This window comes from Pygocentrus nattereri, chromosome 3, assembly GCF_015220715.1.
Source record: "Pygocentrus nattereri isolate fPygNat1 chromosome 3, fPygNat1.pri, whole genome shotgun sequence".
In the NCBI taxonomy this organism is placed as follows: Eukaryota; Metazoa; Chordata; class Actinopteri; order Characiformes; family Serrasalmidae; genus Pygocentrus; species Pygocentrus nattereri.
The window spans coordinates 33,802,168-33,822,228 of NC_051213.1; the positions used below are offsets into that span (position 1 = coordinate 33,802,168).

At 39.9% G+C, this 20,061-nt stretch overlaps 1 protein-coding gene across 1 annotated transcript; it reads right to left on the minus strand.

Moving 5' to 3' along the window:
* Positions 1 to 3,198: 3,198 nt before the first annotated feature.
* Positions 3,199 to 18,090, minus strand: kcnv1 (potassium voltage-gated channel modifier subfamily V member 1). The gene is made up of 3 exons (XM_017714387.2): positions 17,752 to 18,090; positions 13,843 to 14,807; positions 3,199 to 6,651 (listed from the first exon to the last, which is right to left on the minus strand). Exons 2-3 carry the CDS (start codon positions 14,783 to 14,785, stop codon positions 6,137 to 6,139), a joined length of 1,458 nt encoding a protein of 485 aa, XP_017569876.1. The 5' UTR covers positions 14,786 to 14,807; positions 17,752 to 18,090; the 3' UTR covers positions 3,199 to 6,136.
* Between the last annotated feature and the right edge of the window lie 1,971 nt (positions 18,091 to 20,061).

Here is a 20,061-nt window from a genome sequence, read left to right on the forward strand (position 1 = left end):
TAACACTCATTTTTCACTTTCACTCATGCCAGTCTCTGGAGTAAGAACAGCTTGAGCAATGCCCTTCACTTACTAACTGCAGGAAATCCTTCTATAAACTCTAAAGTGGGCCATGGATATAGAAATATATTCAACTCATAAACATGTCTTATATTTGAAATGCGTTAATCAATTCTTCAGGCAAATAATGTATCAAGAAACTCGAACACTGTTTAGATAAAAATGAAATTAAGTAATAGTAGTTATTGAAAATTTAGACAGTCCACCGGGATGTTTTTAGATGTTCAGCCTGTCTTAAACTAATATTCAATTAAATGTATATTAAATGCGCCCCTGCATGTGACTGCTGGGATCAGCTCCAGCACCTCCCGTGACTCAGAAGGGTAATGTATATTAAATGCATCTGAATTTGAGGTTAAGTGTGACAGATTCTGTTATATCTAACCCTAAACCCAAAATCTAACCTTAATGCCAACACAAAACCTACTCCTACTCCCCTCATCCTAACGGATGTTAATCAGCTGAGTATTTCCAGAATGTTAGTTAATGATTTATGTATCTACACATCAGCTATAGGAGGACAATAAGAATAAAGTGTGGCCCAATTATAATGCAAGTGATTCCAAACTTTTGAACAGTAATGTATGTTAAAGTATTTTGTGACATCACAAAAACAAAGAATACAAAGCAGGCTTTTTTGCTTTTTAGGCCCAATCCTGTTTCTTAATTTTACCCCTAGTCCTTGTTTTCATGTGTCACCTTGCCCCTTGAATTGAGTTAACAATTGGTGGTGGTGGAAATCTTCTCCTTTGAAATGGGATCCTCAAATAAAAAGATCATTACGTCAATAGCAGGCTACTAGCGGTGCTCTGAAGGCAATCCTGCCAGTCTGCAGTGACAGCAGAGGAGCGGTGAAGTTCAGCAACCTCACGGCTGGGCTTTGGTTACGTTTAGGGCATCATATGCACTTGCAGGGGGATGCAAGTTATTTATTATCGCCCACCACTAATTCTTTGGTAATATAAAGCTGGAGTTTTCCTGTTCCACCTTAAATGGAGCAGCGGTTACATACTGGCACTTTAGACATCAGAACTGCTGGACTACTTAAGGTGGGACGGGAAATTTAGCTAGCTAGCTACCAAAACATCAGCATACTATTAGCAGTTTTTTAAGCTTGTTATAAAAAGGACCATAATACATTGAAACAACAACAAACGAAGACAATACAATGGTTATCGTAATTTTTAACTGAGGAAATATTCATATTTGTGGGTTTCTTTGGTTGGTTGCACAGCCATCTTGCCGGTTCTTTTTTCTCATAACACTCTGTTTGGAGCGTGCCTTGGAAAAACTCCATTTGAAGGGCCATGTAGTCCTAACACTTCTCCCTACCCCTCTATCGCAACAAAAATCAAGACACCCGACCCCTAGGCATGAACACAGGGCAAAGGGAGAAGTGGGATTGAATCTGGGAATTTGAGAGAAACTCAATGTTTGTGCACATATTACATTAAACTCCTACTCCTACCAAACTTCCTAAAAGTAAGGAAATTCAGTTTCATGCCATATGGGCCTTTTAATGCACTAGTACATGGGAACTACAGTACCTGAGAAGTGCATGGGTTTACATAGTGTTGACTTATTGCTGCCCGGTTGCTAGACAGTGTTTTATTTAGAATAAGGTAAACTGTCCTGCCTGCTGTCCTTCCTGACATTATTCACTGTATAGCCAACACAGCTACTGGCCTCAGGATGTGTCTCAGTGATTTAAAGTTGTGTGCTGAAGAGTTTGGCATTGTAAGCTAAGTAACCCAGGGCTCTGCCACCACTAAAGAGCTCATCTGCCTGGCACCGTGCCTCGGCCCTCAAGGAGCAGAGTTTGGATTAAATTGTTTACATTTATTTTTCTCATCGCGATATTAAAAAAAGGAACGGGGCTTCTCATTTGTGGGCTCGGTGTCAGACTGTTAGTCTTTGTAGTTACAGGAATGATCTACTGCACTGGTCTGTTTAATTTCTTATAGGAGAAAAACAGAGGCATAGATTAGAGCCTGCCAGGGCAGGTTAGCTCCAGAAGAGTTAGGTGGGAATATGACAACAAAGAGAAAGGCCTTTTCAGTTTAAAGAACACTTGTTCCTCCTTCCTGTTCCACATCCACATCCTTCCAGCTCTCTCTCTTCATCTGTTCCTTCTTTTTTTTTCTCTTGCTCTCATCTCTCATGCATGCATGCGTATGAATGCAGACACCCGATGCCATCTAATTACATATTGAACATGCCCTTGTTTCATTTCTGTGTTTCTGGTGCTTGGATGACATGTTGGAGGAAGCTGGTCAGCTGGGGAATGGATAAGGCCCTCATCCTTGTACATCAAACGCATTCAAACACATTCTATTTATAACTCTAAGCAGGGCACACTGCCTGCTCACCCTCCTCTGTTAGAGTTTCATCTAAATTTGTATTTTATGAATAAAAACGGAACGGGAAGAGTAGAGAACCAGCAAAATGGGTACAAGAAGAAATGAAAACAATTGCAAGTATATTGGGGCATTTTCAAAAGATTCGTATTATGTCTAGTCAGTACATTGAAATAAAAAGTACACAGTGAAATCTAGGGCAGTCTTTGAAATGCAAGCAAGATGCTTCATAACGTTTGGTGCAACAGTGGTGCTGAAAATAATCATCAAAAGATTAAAAAAACACGCTGACAATCAAGCCCTACAATACTGTCTTATTAGATCAAATTGTGAAATCTTTCATCTCTATTTCAGGTGTAGCCTTTAGAAGTGACCCACAGTTTACTAAAGCCATTTGTTCTTCCCTGCTTCTTAGCAGCTGTGTCACTCCGAGTTCAAATCGGGGGAGCCTTAGTATGCCTCCCTTAAATGTCCAGGGAATACGTCAAGCAATCTGCAAGGAGGGGAAGCCAAGCCACCATTTAAGGACATCTCACTCACAGTATGATTAAAAATGAAGAATTCTTGGGAGCATTTGGAAATGGCTAAAATGGGCACAACAGTCGAAACAGTGTCTTTGTGACGTAGGGAGCTTTTGGAAAGTTGATGGGTTTTTGCTACACAGACATGCATTTGAAACAGGCCTTGCTTTTCTCTCCAGGTTTATATGACTATTTTGCAGGGCCACTCTGACCTCTGATGCACTGGTGATATTTTCAAAAAGGAACACAGGACAAGGGAAAAGGCCAAGAACAGATTTAATTCTGAAATTGCATTTTTTTTCATAGATATAAAACCACTGGAAATGTTACAGAAGTACAATTAAAACTGAATGGCAAAAAGGAGGGCCAATTCAAAGAAGACAGCAAATATCTGACACAAACACAGAAAGACTCACATGCACTGTGGCTACATTCACATTACAGGGTTCAAGTGGCACAAATCGGACGTTTTCAGAGCTGCGTGAACACAAAAAATGGATCAAGTAAGATTTGAGCCACTGATATGTGGTCCTAGATCAGGTACATGTCCAATAGTTGACCATTAGGAACACAGTACTGACACTACATACTGATCCCAGTACTAACTCTGTATAACCTATAACCAATAAATCCTGATATTTATACAATTTCACTTTTATTTTGGTATATTTGGTATATAATTTATTTTGATAATAGCAGTTTTTTGTTAAAGGCATATACTTGTTGGATTATATATTTATATCAATAATTATATAAGATGCTGAAGAAACTTATTTTTGTTTATTTCCTCTATATAATTAGTATGTACTATTATAAAATTAATAAGAAGACCCATATTTATTAAGAACTACCATATTTCACAACCAAAGTAAAGATCCAACAAAAATGTTGAAAAAGGGTGAAAAATAGTTAAAAACAGAACTGAACAATATATAGATAAACCTGCCCTGTGTACATGTAAGCACACAGCAGTTTCTCTGGCTTGGCAAAAATGGTGTTGAATGTTTAATCATGTCTAAATTTCTAAAGTCTCTTGTGTCTTATGTGTGTCCCCTTCACTCACGCTTGTATTTCTGAGCATCAGTCTCTGTTGGGGTTCAGTAAATATTACAGTTGTTCATGTTGTCAGTAGCAGCTGTTTTTAGTGTTTTTCTCGGCTTGACTGAAGCAACAGGCCCGAAGGTCAAGGCTAAACCAAGGGTAAAGGCTGTCGTTACCTTACATACCCCAAAAGACCAGCACTTCCTTGTCTCTTTAATGTTCACTCCCTCAAAACCCCAAAAACATATTTTCTCGAATACACATTGATTTAATACAAATCCAGAGGTTTTAATTGAATGTAATATAATTTCATAATATCAAATATAATTTTAATTTCAATTTTTTTTACTGGTACCCGCAACAAATAAATCTCCCTTTTGAAAGTATCGTTATTGGTACTGGGATATTAGCCTTAGTATTACTTGGTATAGGATTGGGAAAAAAAGAGAAGTATTGCCCTTCCCTAACTGGTAGTGCTCATGACATTAATATATCAGATGTAACATTTCTTTAAAATATATCAACTTGATTTTTATATGTGACAATACAAACCGCAAACACAGACACTAATAGGTCATATGTTGTATTCAACGCAGTTTGTGTCTGCATGGTTATTGGCCTTCTAGCCAGTAAGGAATGAGCTCTGTATTCATCAAACGGTCTCTCAATTTGTGAAGTTGGGTAGCGAGCAAAAGAGGACGTGACTGGTGTGGAGTGGGAGTGGAGCAGCGTGGTTTTGCCCAGAGTGGTGTTCTTGCTTGCTCCAAAATCACTAAAATATTGCTCCATCCCATGAGCCCCCCCTCTCATGCATCATTCAGTAGCAGGCATGTACGTTGATACAGTGTTAGATTATTGGTACTGTTATCAGTGCTGCCCTGGTGGCCATATAATCAGAACGTCAGTGCATGCGCGTATATTACTGTCATCATCATCATCGTCATCATCCTTCCAGGGCAAGAGTGTGTTCACTCTAAAGACAGATATGGGTCACTTATGAACAAGAGCAGAAAGACTGAATCTGAGGAAAATAAATGGACCCAGCAATAAGACATAGCTGAACATAGCTGTACAGTTACAGTACTAATATGTTTAAATAAAAGTAAGATAAGGCCCTATTCACACCTGGTATTAACAGCCGCCTTGAGTGATCTAATCAGAAGTGGACATCAAGGGCTGTTTTTAACCACTTTTTAATGCCAAAATAGAGTTAGTAAATCTAAACATTAGTAAACCTGATGCTTAGACTGCATGGGCTCCTAATGCACCTCAGAAATGGGACAGAAGGCGAAGAAAGAAGCTTTCTATTCATCTCCAAAGCCACAGAAAATCCGTCTGTTAAACCTGTGTGCTTTGAAAAAAAAAACACAACAAGGCCAAAAGGTTTATTACACACTTCTACAACTTCAGAATAGCTCGGCCAGTTTGCATTGAAGTCCCTGTAGTTACTGAATAATAAGCCTTAGTATATAAAATGCCTGGAATTTTAAGGGGTTAAAAATATTTGGGGCTAATTAGGCAAAAAAGACACGCATTATAGGATGCAGTAGATCACGATAGCTCTGTCGGCATTAGACCTGTTTTGATCATGAAATTTTTGTTGGTGATTAACTGCCATATAAATAAATGTAATTAACAATATAATCTTTTTTGTTTCACTGTATGGAACTTAAAAGTAAAGTATAGAAAGTATAGACCATCTTGCTTCATTATAGTTATCTTGTAGATCCAAACTGACGACAGATAGAGCTCAAGCTCGAATAACCAAAAATGCACTCAATTTACTGCAACATATATGATTATAAAAGATAATGAGAAAATAATTGTGATTAGCTGAAATAACTGCAATTAGGTGATTACGTACTAATTGTCACAGGCCTAGTCTGCATACAGGAATATTTGGACCACATATGTGGTACAAATCTTTGGTGCACTGGAGAAATTGACATTGATCTATACTACTTACTACTTCTGGACACTGTCATCACACAGGCAGGACAGAGCTTGTGTCCATTCACACCTATACTTGGCGCCGTCCACTAATGATCAGATCACCCAACACACATCTTAATGCCATATGTGAAGAAGGCTTAGTTTAACGATATGTTTGCATTTCACACTCTTCCCCTCAATAAGCTTCCACTGAGGAGTGTCCCACTACCACCAGATGTCGTCGCCTGCACTGCTGCGCGTGCTGGCTCTTTCTCGGCCCTGCAGCCGCAGCATCTCCAGCACACTCCTTGCGTAGGCGTCCCGCAAATTCACCCCAGTCGCCGTCACGTCGGAGGCCGAACTGCGGGTCAGACGTTTCAGTGCCTCGCCATGACGTAGCGCCGCCTCCTTCATCTTCAGAGTGAAGTAGCAGGCTGAGAAGCGGTCATTGATGATGGCAATGGGGAGGGCGAGGATGAGGATACCCGAGAGGATGCAGATGAAGGCCATGACCTTGCCCACGGCCGTGTCCGGACGTATGTCGCCGTAGCCTACGGTGGTCATGGAGGTGGTGGCCCACCACCACGCGCAGGGCACATTGGTGAAGGTGGTCTCGGGTATGTCGTGCTCAATGGCGTATTCCACTGTGGCGAAGATGGAAATGCCCACAGAGAGGAAAAGCATCAGCAGGCCCACTTCCTCATAGCACTGAGCGATGGTCATGCCCAAGGACTTCAGACCTGATGAGGAAAATATGCTAGCGGTCAAACAGAGGCCATATACTCTGAAACATTACACAAATAATGTGAAGATCTCACCCCTCTAAAAGTCATACAATCTCTTCTCATACTACAACCATTTTTTATATACACTCATTATAAACTGGATGCTCACAACACATGTTTACCACTGTATTACTGTATTTGCCTTTCTTATGTTGTAAAGTCTTCATCTAAGCGACTGTATAGGGCCTTCGTTGCCAGAAACAAAGTATGACAACGAAAGCCTTGTACAGTTGCTTAGACGAAGACTGAAGACTGAACTGGAGGCCAGCCAGTCTAGCAACCACACTATGCAGCCATACTGGTGTCACACATGCAAAATGAGGCTTGGCACTGTCAGATGGTGCCTCCATGGGTGTGCAAGTGACCCTTGCCACTGGGTCACACTGTTTTTTTAACTTTATGCTGGTAAGAATCTGGATAGTCCTTTTCATCTTTGGCCTGGTGAACACAATGTCAATTATTTCTATAAAAACCTCAAAGGCTGTCTCATCAGACCACAACAATCATTTGCACTGTTCAGATCGAGGCCAGAGCAGTAGGCTGATTTTTGACTTCCGCTGTTCATAGCCTTCACTTGCATTTGTGGACGCAGCAAAGAATTGCACTTATTGACCACAGTTTGTCAGAGATTTCCTGAGCCCGTGTGGTGATATCCATCACAGAAGCATATTCATTTTTAATAAGGACCATCTGAGGGCTTATTAGATATGGACTGAAATTCATTTGTGGTTTTCGGTCTTACTCTTTATGCACAGAGATTTCTCCAGATTTCTTGAATATTTTGATGATATTTTGAACTGTAGATGAATTACAGAAAATCTTGCAAATGCTTATTGAGAAATGTTGTTTTAACACAGTTGAGATATTTTATGGCGAGCCTCGACCCATCTTTGCTCCTTTTATACTTGAGCATGATGGCATCATCTCTTTAAGATGATTTTGGACATTTCATCACATTTCTAGTCTTAAATTGGCCCATCACAATTTTTTTGGAACATGTTGTAGGCATTTATTTCAGAATAAGCGTATATTTGCAAGAAATAATGAATTTAATGTAGCAAAACATTAACTTTGTCTTTCTATTCCTTATTCATTTAAAAACAGATCAAATGTATTTACTTTTTTGTATTTGTATTTGTATTTTGTTCACATACTTTGTAGTATTTTTTTCACTATAGGTAGCCTGTATGACTGAGATAACAGTAAGGTTCTTCCTAGATGAAATCACATGACCCAGTATAACTATCACAAAGTGATAAGTGAAGAACATTGCCCTGAAACAGAGGAGATATGACCAGCGGAGATATGACGGAGGAGTGGAATATCAGTAATGCATGAAGAAAGGCATGTAATTATAAAGGTTCTGAGTCATTACACACAATTTATCACAACTGAGTCATAGAAATTCTAGTATAAAAGCAATACAAATACTTGCAACCTGAAGGGCAAAGAAAGGGAGTCTTTTCTCTGATTCTGTTGCAAAGCCATAATATTACCTGTGGTTTTAAGCACTGGCATTAGTAATGCTCTGTAGCACTGCAGTAGGAGTGTTGTAGCAGAGAGCCACTTGAATGTGCATGTTGAACTAGTTGTGAAGTTTAAAGCCCTCAGTGGAGGACATTTATAGATGTTCCTTTCAGCGTTAAAGAAAGGTTTACATTTCAACCTTGCAGAAATTGCCAGTGTTGGTGTGTGAGGCTCAGGGCGAAGGTTTTTGAAAAAAATGATTTAACACCATCCAAGAGATGTCAGTCTAAATATAGGCCCCATTGAACAGCTGTTATCATTTCACACTCTGAAATGGCGTGACACTCTGAATTTCTTCATTTATCTTTTTGTCAGTCTCACTGAATACATTTACATTCCTCACTGCATTTAGAAACAGCAGCCTGACTATTTAGAACTTAGTATTTATCAAACTTTCTATGCCTCAGTCATATTAAGTTTATACAACCGTTGCTGCTTCTATGAAAAAAGAAAAAAAAATCTAAATGCATAAGAGCAGCTGACCCAAATTTAGCTGCCTTGAGTTCCACTGAGGCATCTGGATCTGCTGGCATGTTCACAGCAGAATTCACAGGTTCCATCAAGCAACCATATCCAAAGCGATATGACTGGTAATGCTAAAATCCTGCCTCAGTTATATGTCTGTCAGTTCTGAGGTCTGCCATTTGCATTTAAGCTCCTTCATCAAAGTCACTGGATTTTCATCGTATTTCAAAATGAATACAGTCTTATGCTAGAATTTGGGCAGCCCTGGTCAAATTAGGTTTTGGTGATTTTTTAAGTGAACATGTCCTCTGCAAGGAACACACTTCTGCACATTTAAATGCATAATTACTTATATTTGCTGTTTTTAACATATTGGGATAAAATAAAACAAACGCTTAGATGCATTGTATGGTGCAATTTATTCCCCAATTAAAAACAATAAACACTAACTACGCATTGTCATGTCATATTTGGCCCATCATCACATTATGAAATGCACTTGCCGCTTGTTTTGTAGGACGTCCCTCAGTTGAGCTGTGAATTTTTTTCTTCAGTAATGTTGATGGAATGCATCATGCAATCATATGCCTCTGATTTACAAAATAGGTAGCAATCCTTGTGGGTGAGCAAACAAAATGAGTGTTTTCGTTGTGTTAAACACTTTTTTTCTATTGTGGTTGTTAGACTTTTTTATATTAAGAAATCTGCAGTTGCAGGGTGTTTGAACTCAGTGTGACTGTCGTTGTGGAAAGGTGAATTATTTTTGAAGCAGGGGGTTCTCACTCATCCCTTATTGCTTGTTAGCAGCTCAATACAGAGTCAAAACATTTCATACGTACACAGATCCAACAATGTTCTAGTTAATATAATATAACAGGTGTATGGGAAAATATTTTGCTTATTTTAATTAAAGAACATGTTATATTAATACATATATTAGCTTAATATGATTATATTAATTCATATATTTGTTTAATATAATTTTAGATTAATTTTAAAAATCACCAGTGCGATGCCAGTAAAAGGTTGGACCCCCTTTTGCCTTCAGAACTGCCTTAATTCTTCGTGGCGTACTTTCAACAAGGTGTTGGAAACGTTCCTCAGAGATTTTGGTTGGTTATTTGAGTTACTGTTGCCTTTCTATCATCTCGACCCAGTCTGCCCATTCTCCTCTGACCTCTCACATCAACAAGGCATTTTCATCCACACAACTGCCACTCACTGGATATTTTCTCTTTTCCGGACCGTTCTCTGTAAACCCTAGAAATACTCAGACCAGCCCGTCTGGCACCAACAACCACGCCACGTTCAAAGTCACTGAAATCACCTTTCTTCCCCATTCTGATGCTCGTCTGCACTTCAGCAAGTTGTCTTGACCACCTCTACAGGCCTAAATGCACTGAGTTGTGGCCATGTGATTGGCCGATTAGCTATTTGTGTTAACAAGCAACTGAACAGGTGAGTGTATTTCTTGCTTTATCTTTCCCCCGAGGTACACAAAAAACAATAGTTTATTTTTAAATGTCCATTTTCCAACACTCTCTTTATCTTTAGCTCTACTGCATTTATTTCCTGTATCAGCACTTTGCTGTCCTAACTTAATATTTAATTTGATTTTTAATTTGATATTTCATTTCTTCTCTTTTAAATCTGTTGTTTTAATCTATTCTTGTTAACTTGAATTCCTCTCTTGGTAACTTGAATTTTCTCATTTGTAAAGCACTTTGAATGTCTGCCGTGTATGAAAGATGCTATATAAATACATTTGCCTTGACTTAGAATTAAACAAGGTGTTTTTACTACTGTGCCTTTAAGACTGATATATGTAAATGACCTCTGTTGTGATTGGCTGTTCTGTCTCCCTTATTTTAAAAGTTATCTATATATTATCGATAATGCTCCTTATAACTTCAGTGTGATGGGATGGTGCAAAACTGCATAGGATAAATAGATGGATACATGTGACTGCATTAGTTTTCCTGACATTTAATGACAAAAACACTGAAGTCAATATTGGCGGCTTTTGCAGATTAGTGTCCACACATGGACCGTATGGACTGTGGTGTGAATGGCACAAATAAAAACTTTAACAACATCTACGTACTACATCAAACTCTTTGATTAAAAAAAGTTGACATCATTTAGTTTTCCAAAAATCATGGCCGTTTCCCATATTTAAAATTTTCAAATCAACAAAACATCTAATATGACTGGGGCGTCCAAACTTTTGGAGATTCCATTTCAAACATTCAGCAATCTTCAATTTAGTGACTTTAGCTACTTTACAGTGCGCCTGCTGACAAAGGTGCTCAATTAAGCTCAATCTGTACAGCCCCTATAAAAAAGCACTGCCAATAGAATGAGACACTCTGCAGCAGCTGTGTATGAGCCTGGGTCGAACTGTGTCCTCTGGCATAATAGAGCCCTCCAATATGTTTAGGATGAGCTGGAGTGGAGTTCGTGATCCAGAACTGATCATCCAACATCAATACTGGACCTCACTAAAGCTCTTGTGACTGACTGCAGTCAAAGGCAGCAATGTCCCTAAAGACTTCCCAGAAGAGTAGATGCTGTTACTGTTAATTTGTAAGAAATGAACACACATTATGTGCTCTCAAAACCTTGATGCTAAATGGTCTGCATTGCTTTTTTTAGTCTCTTGCTCTGACTGTTCAAATGAATAAAGCTTGCTGAAAGACGCTCATTCAAAGATATTGCCATGCAGGCTGGCACGCCAGGCTTAACCTGCATCTATTCATTTTCACTTGGTTTGTGTTGTTGTGATCAGATTAGCCGCTGTCGGGGACAAACACCTTCAGCGCGAGGCGAAGCGGAGTGCAGATGTGAGAGACACACGTTATTAAAACTGGATGGAAATAACAGTGCACGGGCTGCACTTTCCCTCTGAGGAGTATCTGCTGGTTTCATTCGATAATAAAATGACACATTTTGATATTCACTCAGCAAACAAACCTTACAACGACTTCTCAGAAAATCGGTTTAATCTGCATCTCAATAGTGCTGAGACTGGGTGATAAAGACTTTCATTAGGCACAGTATTAATCCATGGTATCAAAACAGCTTTGCTTAAAAAAATCAGCCAAAAAATAAAGACTGGAATTGCTGCACCATCAAAGACAGATTAGTCATTATACACCTGAACTAACCTCATACTCTTTCATCTTTTTGAAATTCATTTCAGGATTTGTCACAGAAGCAAGAAATCTCATGATCCACTTTTTTTTCTCTAGCGGTCATGATACGCACAAGCCCACTTCCTCCCATCGTCTCTGCTGTCTGCTCTGAAACATCATTTCCTTTAATTATTTATGTCTGTGGTGCATCTGAGGGTTGGATCCTTTCTCTCCAAAACTCACAAGATCAAAGCAAGCCACACTGCACTGTGAAACTTTTTTCCCCCGTCTATAAGACCCCTCCTCCCCGTCTCTGTGGTACAATGTCAAAATATGAATGGATGAATAAATTTACTCTCTCTCTCTCTCTCTCTCTCTCTCTTTCTCACTCTCTCTCCAAAAATAGCCCCACAGAGTGAAAGTTCATGAATTATGATATCTCCCAGGCACACAGGTCTCTTCTCTCCTACAGAGTTGACAAGTTTTACAACTGCACCATTTCTAATAAGACAAATTCTTTTCGACATTGATGTTTCATTATGAAAATAGTGGTGCTTTCATGCATTCCATGTAAAACAATGGTGAATGTCCAGTTACAGTTGTCTTACAGTGTCTTCAGACCTTTATTTTTAAGAGTCGGTAGGATGTCTGACTTGGCCCGCTACAAAGTCAACCCTTACCCAAACCTATTTTTTTGACTATACTGAACTTAATACATTTTTATTTGCCTTTGTGAAAGTGTTTTGATGTAAGTATTTTAGTGACAAAATACAGTGTAATGGTATAAAATGCATAATTTTAAAACTTTTCAGCCACCTAACATTGTACTTTGGACCAAAGACAAAAAAGGGAGGGCATAGAGGGTATTTAATACAAATTGTGCATGGAAGAAGCTGAAAAATACTATAATCTCTGTACACCTACATAGAGTACAAGCAGCAAGGTAGGTGTATTTATTAAAGTGGACTTGAAGTGTGCTCAGTATTTCAAAACCCAGTGATACACTCATACTAGCCCAACACACATTGTATACGACTACGATCTCAGTGTCACTGCAGTGCTTAGAATGATCCACCACTCAAATAATATCCAGAGTAGAGGGGGGCTAACAAACTGTGCTGTTACAGAAGGGCTACAATGAGCTACGACCATTAAACCTACAATATTTCTAGAAAAATGGCTTAGGCACTAGGTAGGTGTACCTCAACACTGGCAATTCTTTTAGAGACCTACCTTATAGAAGAACATTGTAGGTTTACAGTTACTGACTGTAAGGCAGGTTTCAAAAAATGGCTAGAGTGTATAGGCACAACTGAGTACATTTTATCACAGATACCTGTCTACATGAACATCCTTCTAAAGATCTTCTAAAGTGATGTTTGATAAAGCTGTTTATATCACAATGACAATATGGGAAATTATTAAAATAGTGTGCCTCTGACTAAAAATGATCAAGTACAGACACTATATTTACTATATTTACTAATAGGCACATAACAACAAATATATATCTTTGTTTATTTATTTAGTAATTTTGTTTCATTATTAAATATGTTTGTTTTGACAGTAGTCTTTACTACCTTTCACACTTAAATACAAAATAATCAAAATTGTTTACGTGTTTTTACAGACTTGTAATTCAGGACAGAGAAGATTTTGAGCTAAGCACACGTGAGCTTTGTAATTGGCTGTTTAGCCTAATGGTTAAGCAACACATCCACTAGGAGATCAGGTTCAATCCCAGGCAAAAGAAGCAAGAATTTCATTTACCATCTAAAATGAACAGTGAACCTACAGGTATCTTTTGGGCCTTTATATGTAATGTTGATAATGATAGAATAGTAATAAAAAAAACGTGGCAGCAATCAGGCAGCAAATTTGCTCCTCGGACTGGAACAATTCTGACTAGATACGTTTTTGTACAATGAAGCATTTCACAGCAAACTACTCTGAATGCCTTCGTTTACATCCTATTATGCAGCAGTATTAAGAAATCGCCTAAATGACTTTCAACAGTTACCTGTGGAATGTCGTCCGAGTTTCAGCATCCTGAGAGACCTCATCAGTCGCAGGACCTGCACCACCCGTCCCACGTTCTCCAACTCTGTGGATCCTCCATGCAGACTCTCCACCGCAAGGGTAACATAGAAGGGCAGGATGGCCAGCAGATCAATGATGTTCACCACACTCCTGCTAAACTTACATTTGTCCTTCACACACATGAACCTGAGCACCAGCTCTCCTGTGAACCACACAATGCAGATATACTCAAGGATGTCCAAGACGGGCGCACCGAGCACGGTGAAGTCCAGAGAGATCAGGGCCATGTTAACAATAGATACCACTACAAAGAACACAGACAAGGTCCCGAACGTCTTTGCTGCTTTCGAGGAATCTGGCTTCTCCATGAGGTCCCAGAGACGCTGCCGGAAGTCTTGACACAACACTCCAGCAAAGTCCTCCTCGTCACTGTCCGTCATTTCTGCATCCCTACAGATATCTAAAGATTCCTTCATCTCTTTCCTGCGGTAGTATTTATCCCTGCAGCAGTTGTCTATGCGGAGCTCATCAATGCCCCAATATTCGATTTCTTGCAGGAAGGAGACCACGCACAGCTCCTCTCTGACGTGCAGATGGCCCGTCTTGTAGAAGTTCATGATATACTGGAAGGTCTGTGAGCTGCGGTCAAAGAAGAACTCATTTTCCAGAAAGTCTGCATCATCACAAAGGTCTAAGGCTGAATCCCGGGTGGACAGGGCCAGCTTACCCAGTCGCGTCTCTGGGTGGGAGGCCAGCAGCTCCTGGGAGAGGATATAGCGGCTCCCTCCGACATTAATGATGAAGAAGTCCAGTGGGTTGTCAGCTGGCGGAGGGGGTTCGCTGAAGAACACACTGGAATCCAGCGACAAGACTGAAGCACTGTCCCCACAGAACTCCGCTGCACTTGATGCATCACTGATCATAGTGCTCTAGATGAGGCAGAGCCTTGACACGGAAAAAATCTGTTAAAATGAGTGCCATGAATAATTCAGTGTGCATATTTTTAATCGCAGAAAAGCCTGATTTGTGACAATGCTATTATGAGTTTAAGAATTTAGAATTTAAGAATTAAGCATCTATTTTTCTGATGAGTTTGTACACCACTGTGGCCTAAAAACATCATCATCATCATCATCATCATCATCATCGTCATCGTTAACTGCTTAGTCCAGATAGGGTCGCAGTAGCAGTTGGGAGAGCAGAGAATTCCAGATGACCCTATCCCCCGCAACTTCCTCCAGCTCATTCCTCTAAAAACATGTATCTCCAAAACTGTAACTTTACAGAAGAAAAAGTTCTTTACTTTTAATGTATGTTGATGTTTTATTCTATATATTATTATAAAGCCATTTAGGAGCACTTTTTCCAGAGCAAGTTTTCACACAAAAGGCAAAAGGCAACTTCAGAGCAAATGATGCAGAAGAAATAGAGATACACATTTGTTCCATCTTAGTCCTTCATTCATTTATTTTTTTAACCTGGACAGTATGCTTCCATACACATTGCCAGTCAAAGGTTTTTGGAATCAGTGTTTTCATTATATAAAACCATTTTTTTACAGACAAAATCACTCTAGTATACTGATAATATTTAACATGTTTTAAAATTTGTAGGAGGCAAGGATGGAAAATAATATTGAATTAATATCAGTATCACCAGATTTTGAGCAGACTGTTTAAGTGGTGCTGTGATACGACACTGAAATGTCTGCATTTTGTTCATATTACTACATTTTTACGCATCTACAAATGAATGCTACAGTAGTCCTATCTACATCATCTAAAGAACTCAGCAGAAATGTATATAAAAATATCAAATATCAGCATCAGGACGCTGTTCCCATACCTGTGCATCCCTAAGAGGAAGCTGGAAAAACTGTTCACGTATAAATTGAGATGTAGTTGATTCTACGATGATTGAGAAATCTCTGTAGCACCAAGAACGAACTGAAAATTACTATGCAGAATGGCCCACATTTGAAAAGGAATGACCATATATATATATATATATATATATATATATATATAGACCACTATATATAGATGGTGCTGTGCGGTTATAGTGCTAATAAGGTGTGGCCATTAAACTGGAACACCTATCATCCTGGCCACACACAAACAGTACCACAATAGGTAATTGATTTTTTTTTTTTACCACCATTGGTTTACATTATATATATATATATATATATATATATATATATATATATATATATATATATATATATACATGTGTGTGTGTGTGTGTGTGTGTGTGTGTGTGTGTGTGTGTGTGTGTGTGTGTGTGTGTGTGCATGCGTGTTGTGTGTATCCATATTCATCCATGGCACCCAAACTTTTCCATGTGACTGTATATATTTACATTGTATAAAAAGTGCTTGGAAAGCTTCTGTTACTACTATAGTAGTTCTTAGTGAGGTTCTCTTTCCTGAATGAGTAAATTCCCTGTTTCCTCCTCCACCAACATTGACAGATCACACATCAGACACGGCGGGAAAGAGACGAAGCCTTTGGCACTGTCCTACTTCTTCAAAGCTACTCACTGAGATTTAAATATTTTAGCTGGACTGTCTAATTAATTGGTCTAATGCTACTATTCTTGTAATCATTAATTCTCTTTAGTAAGTTCCTCTCTATAATATTGTCATGGTGGTAATTTTGAGGCCTGCATTTTTAATCAGATCTCATGAAGTAGCATTAAAGAGGTCCAAGAGCAAATCCCAGCGCGGCGGAGAGGCACATGCATGTGCTGAACATGTGAGGAGAACACACAGATGCTTTGATGTGTTTATAACCACCATTTGCACTCAGTAGTAACATCTTGAGTTCCATCTTCACAGTTCAATTTTGTGTCATTTTTAGGATACGATTAGAAGTAAGAAGGGGCACAATAACATGATCAGTGGTTAAACGGTGAAAAGGCTGTGTGAATAGTAATTAGTACGTCCACAAATTGGAAATAAAGCAAAGCAATCATTATAATGAGTCCAAATCACTGAGGCAATTTGACGCAGTCTTGATTTAGGATGAGTCTCCAGGTGAGAAACTGAGCGAAGACTGTATAGTGATAAAACATTCAATTTAAGCAGAGTCATTCTCCAGTGTTCAGATCCTTTTTAAAAAGGCAATGTCTTATTTGTCATACTATGAAATTAAAAGGAAATTCCAATAGTAAACAAGGAGGGGTTTGACGTTACATGGTCCATTGTAGAGAAATCAACCAGGAGTCAGTGTCTACAACACAAATACAGCCGATTTATTTACTATCCAAAACCACCAGTCAAGCTACACTACTTTGAATTGTGTATATGTAGTGATAAAGACAGTAAAATACTGCAAAATCTAAAAAATGTGTTTTCTTTGGAGACTAGTATGTCTTACGTCACCCTGCATGTACCCCTCCACCACCAATGGCTTTTTAGAAAATACCTATTAGGCCAAAAGCTTATCTATTCCAACTAACTTAACTATCCCAAAGCAATGTATCAGGCAGCAAGCAGCATGTTCATAACCTTTTACTGTAATGAGGACTTTAGAGGCATTAAACTCTTCAGACGTCTGGTTCCTATCAACACCACTGTGACCAGTTCTGCCTGTACGTTTCTCTAGAACGGAGCATTTCACAGCAAACCGCTCTGAATGACTTTACATCCAAACCAGTGAATTATATTGAATTCGGTGGAATTCCTCTTTAATCTGCTCTGACTTGCACGGTCGATGCCTTTAAGACTGCAGGCAGACTTCAGCGCAGGCGGCTTCGTGAAGAAACTGGGCTCTTCTAACTTTAGAGAAAGTAGCTAGTAGAAATGTACACGAACGCGAGAACACGCGGTAACGCCGAAGCTAAAGCAGCTCACGGCGCAATAACAGCTCCACACAGCTGCGCTTACTTCATGACGAGTCGGGGGTCTGGAGAAAAGTCTGAAGATCAGAGTTCTCTTCCTGCGCCGGTCGAGAAGATATCTCGTCTGGCCCGTGAGATCTCGAGAAGCAGCTATTCCAGCTCATGCTGTGGTCTCAGAGGTATCCGCTGAGGAGAGGAGATGAGAACAGAAGATGTTCTGAACTCGAGCTGCTTCTGAGCACTGAAGAGCACCCGCGCGCCTTCTGAAAGGTCTGCGCGCCGCCAGCCAATCAGAGCGCCCCTACGCTGCTAGGCAACAAACTCACACACGCAGGCGCGTCAGACAGAGTCGGTCTTTCAGCGGGTGTCCGAGTCCCTCAGAGACGGGGAGGTGGACACACTGTGTCTGTGCGGGACCCCAAAACTAATGTAAAATATAGGCAAAGGTACTGCGGCGTCCGCGGACCAAGAGCGGCCCGGGGGGCGTGGCCTGCAATGCCCCCCCCCCCCCCTCCCGGTTAAAAGGACACTTGTCACTTGTAACATGGGCTCTAGCCTTTTGGGGGCACCGCCCACCCCCACCCCACCCTCTCCATCTCACTAGCTGATACACTGACTACGACAAGCTGTCGAAACTCTACACATTTATGAGTTAAACGGTTTACTACACATTCACTGTGCGCTGCTGATGAGTCGGTGCTCGCTTGAGGTTCTAACAAGTTCCGGTTTAATGACAGATTTAATGACAGTCTTTCCATCATTCTCAGTCCAGGGGTCTCACGGCTCCACGCGTAGCTGCTCCGGCCTGGTGGGAGCAGCTCTGCTGTTTATCGTTGTGAAAGCTTTGCTTTCTGCATTTAAATGGTCCGATTAGTTTTTCCTTCTCCTAACAGATAAAGACGTGACCCGTTGATGTGAAACGAGCGAGCGGTGACCGTTTCAAGGCTCTGCGGAGCTGAAAGTCCGACAGCCTGTCTAAGTTTCTTACGCAGACCTTCACACTGTTCTTTGTCTTTGCGCTTTTTCTTCTCATCCTCACTCTTTTCTTTTCTGCGTGTCAGGTCCGGGTGCAAACGGTCTTCTCTGAGAAGTGATTGATCACTTTACATCTCGTAATATTGTTACCGTCGGCTTTCAAACCGTAACACCGGTTACACAGCAAACTCTTTAAAGAAGATAAAAACTGTAAAATTAGTGCTGACATTTACACAGCGACCCTGCTGCTCAGTCTCCGTGATTATATATATTCATAACATAATACATATATTGCGCACTTTACAGGATCTTAGTCACCTGTAATGCATGTACTTTACTGTGTGCTTCAGTTTGTTCTGACAGTAAAGTTTAAGGTTTTACAGTTGGCTGCTGTGTACAGTACAGTTTGCTCATTTTCAGTGAAGTGAATTATCAACCCTGCAGAAACAAACAATAGAAACCATTAGAGGTGTCTGCTGGTCCCAGGTGGTGTGCAGTAGTCACTATGTTGTGTGTGAACATGTGTTGAATGAACAGTTTGTTTTGATTTATGCCAAAGCAAATATGTGTGCAACCAACGTCCACTACTGAACTGGATAAATGCAGTGAGCTCTTTTTTCAGTGTATGACTGTGAAAAGGACTCTAATGGTCTACCAGGCGTTCTGTGACTGATTCCACATCCATTTGATGGATTAATGGGATCCAAATGGGTCCTACAGGAAACTGTGCTTCCCCATGCAGGTGCTCAGTCTGCACACCTCCGTTTATGCACCACCTGTAGTGTCAAGCCTTTTTTCTTCAGAGCTCATTTCTGCACTACTGATTCTTTAAATCATTGGCCTACGTCATTCTTAACCACCATTTGTTTCGCTTACATCAGTCTTCTTATATAAATATGAGTCATTTTATATTGTTATATCCTGACCCTTCTATAAAAAGGAAACTGGAGAGCACGAGGGTTTTATTTTTAAAAGAAAGTGAACGAAGCGCACTTGAGGAAAGTAGATCATGGCCACATCGCCGTGAGGAGATACTGCACTGCCCCCTGCTGTTCATCAACAGAATCAGCCTCACCGCGAAACACAGGATCAGCTGCGCAAACCTCAACTTTGTGCTTATTTCCTCGTAATACTGAATTATTTTTCCTCTTTCGTGTGGTGCAGTAACACACAGTGTGCGCTACAGTAATTACACGGTTTTTACTACCAGTTTGTAGTGTCAGTTATTGGTGAATTCAGATTTTAATTACGTTACGCATTACGTTAGAGGTGAAATGCTCCTGAGACATTGATTTACCGCTATTTTGACATAATCCACCCAAATTACACGCGGAAACTCAGAAGAAACGCAGGTGTCACTAATCACTTTAAATGGCAAACA

What these genes read in the sequence shown, in the direction of transcription:
- kcnv1 (XM_017714387.2), bottom strand. Translation starts at nt 14,785, where the DNA reads ATGATCAGTGATGCATCAAGTGCAGCGGAGTTCTGTGGGGACAGTGCT. An exon ending in ACTCGGACGACATTCCACAG is followed by an intron (nt 6,652 to 13,842) that starts GTAACTGTTGAA and finishes TTTCCTCATCAG; the next exon opens with GTCTGAAGTCCTTGGGCATG.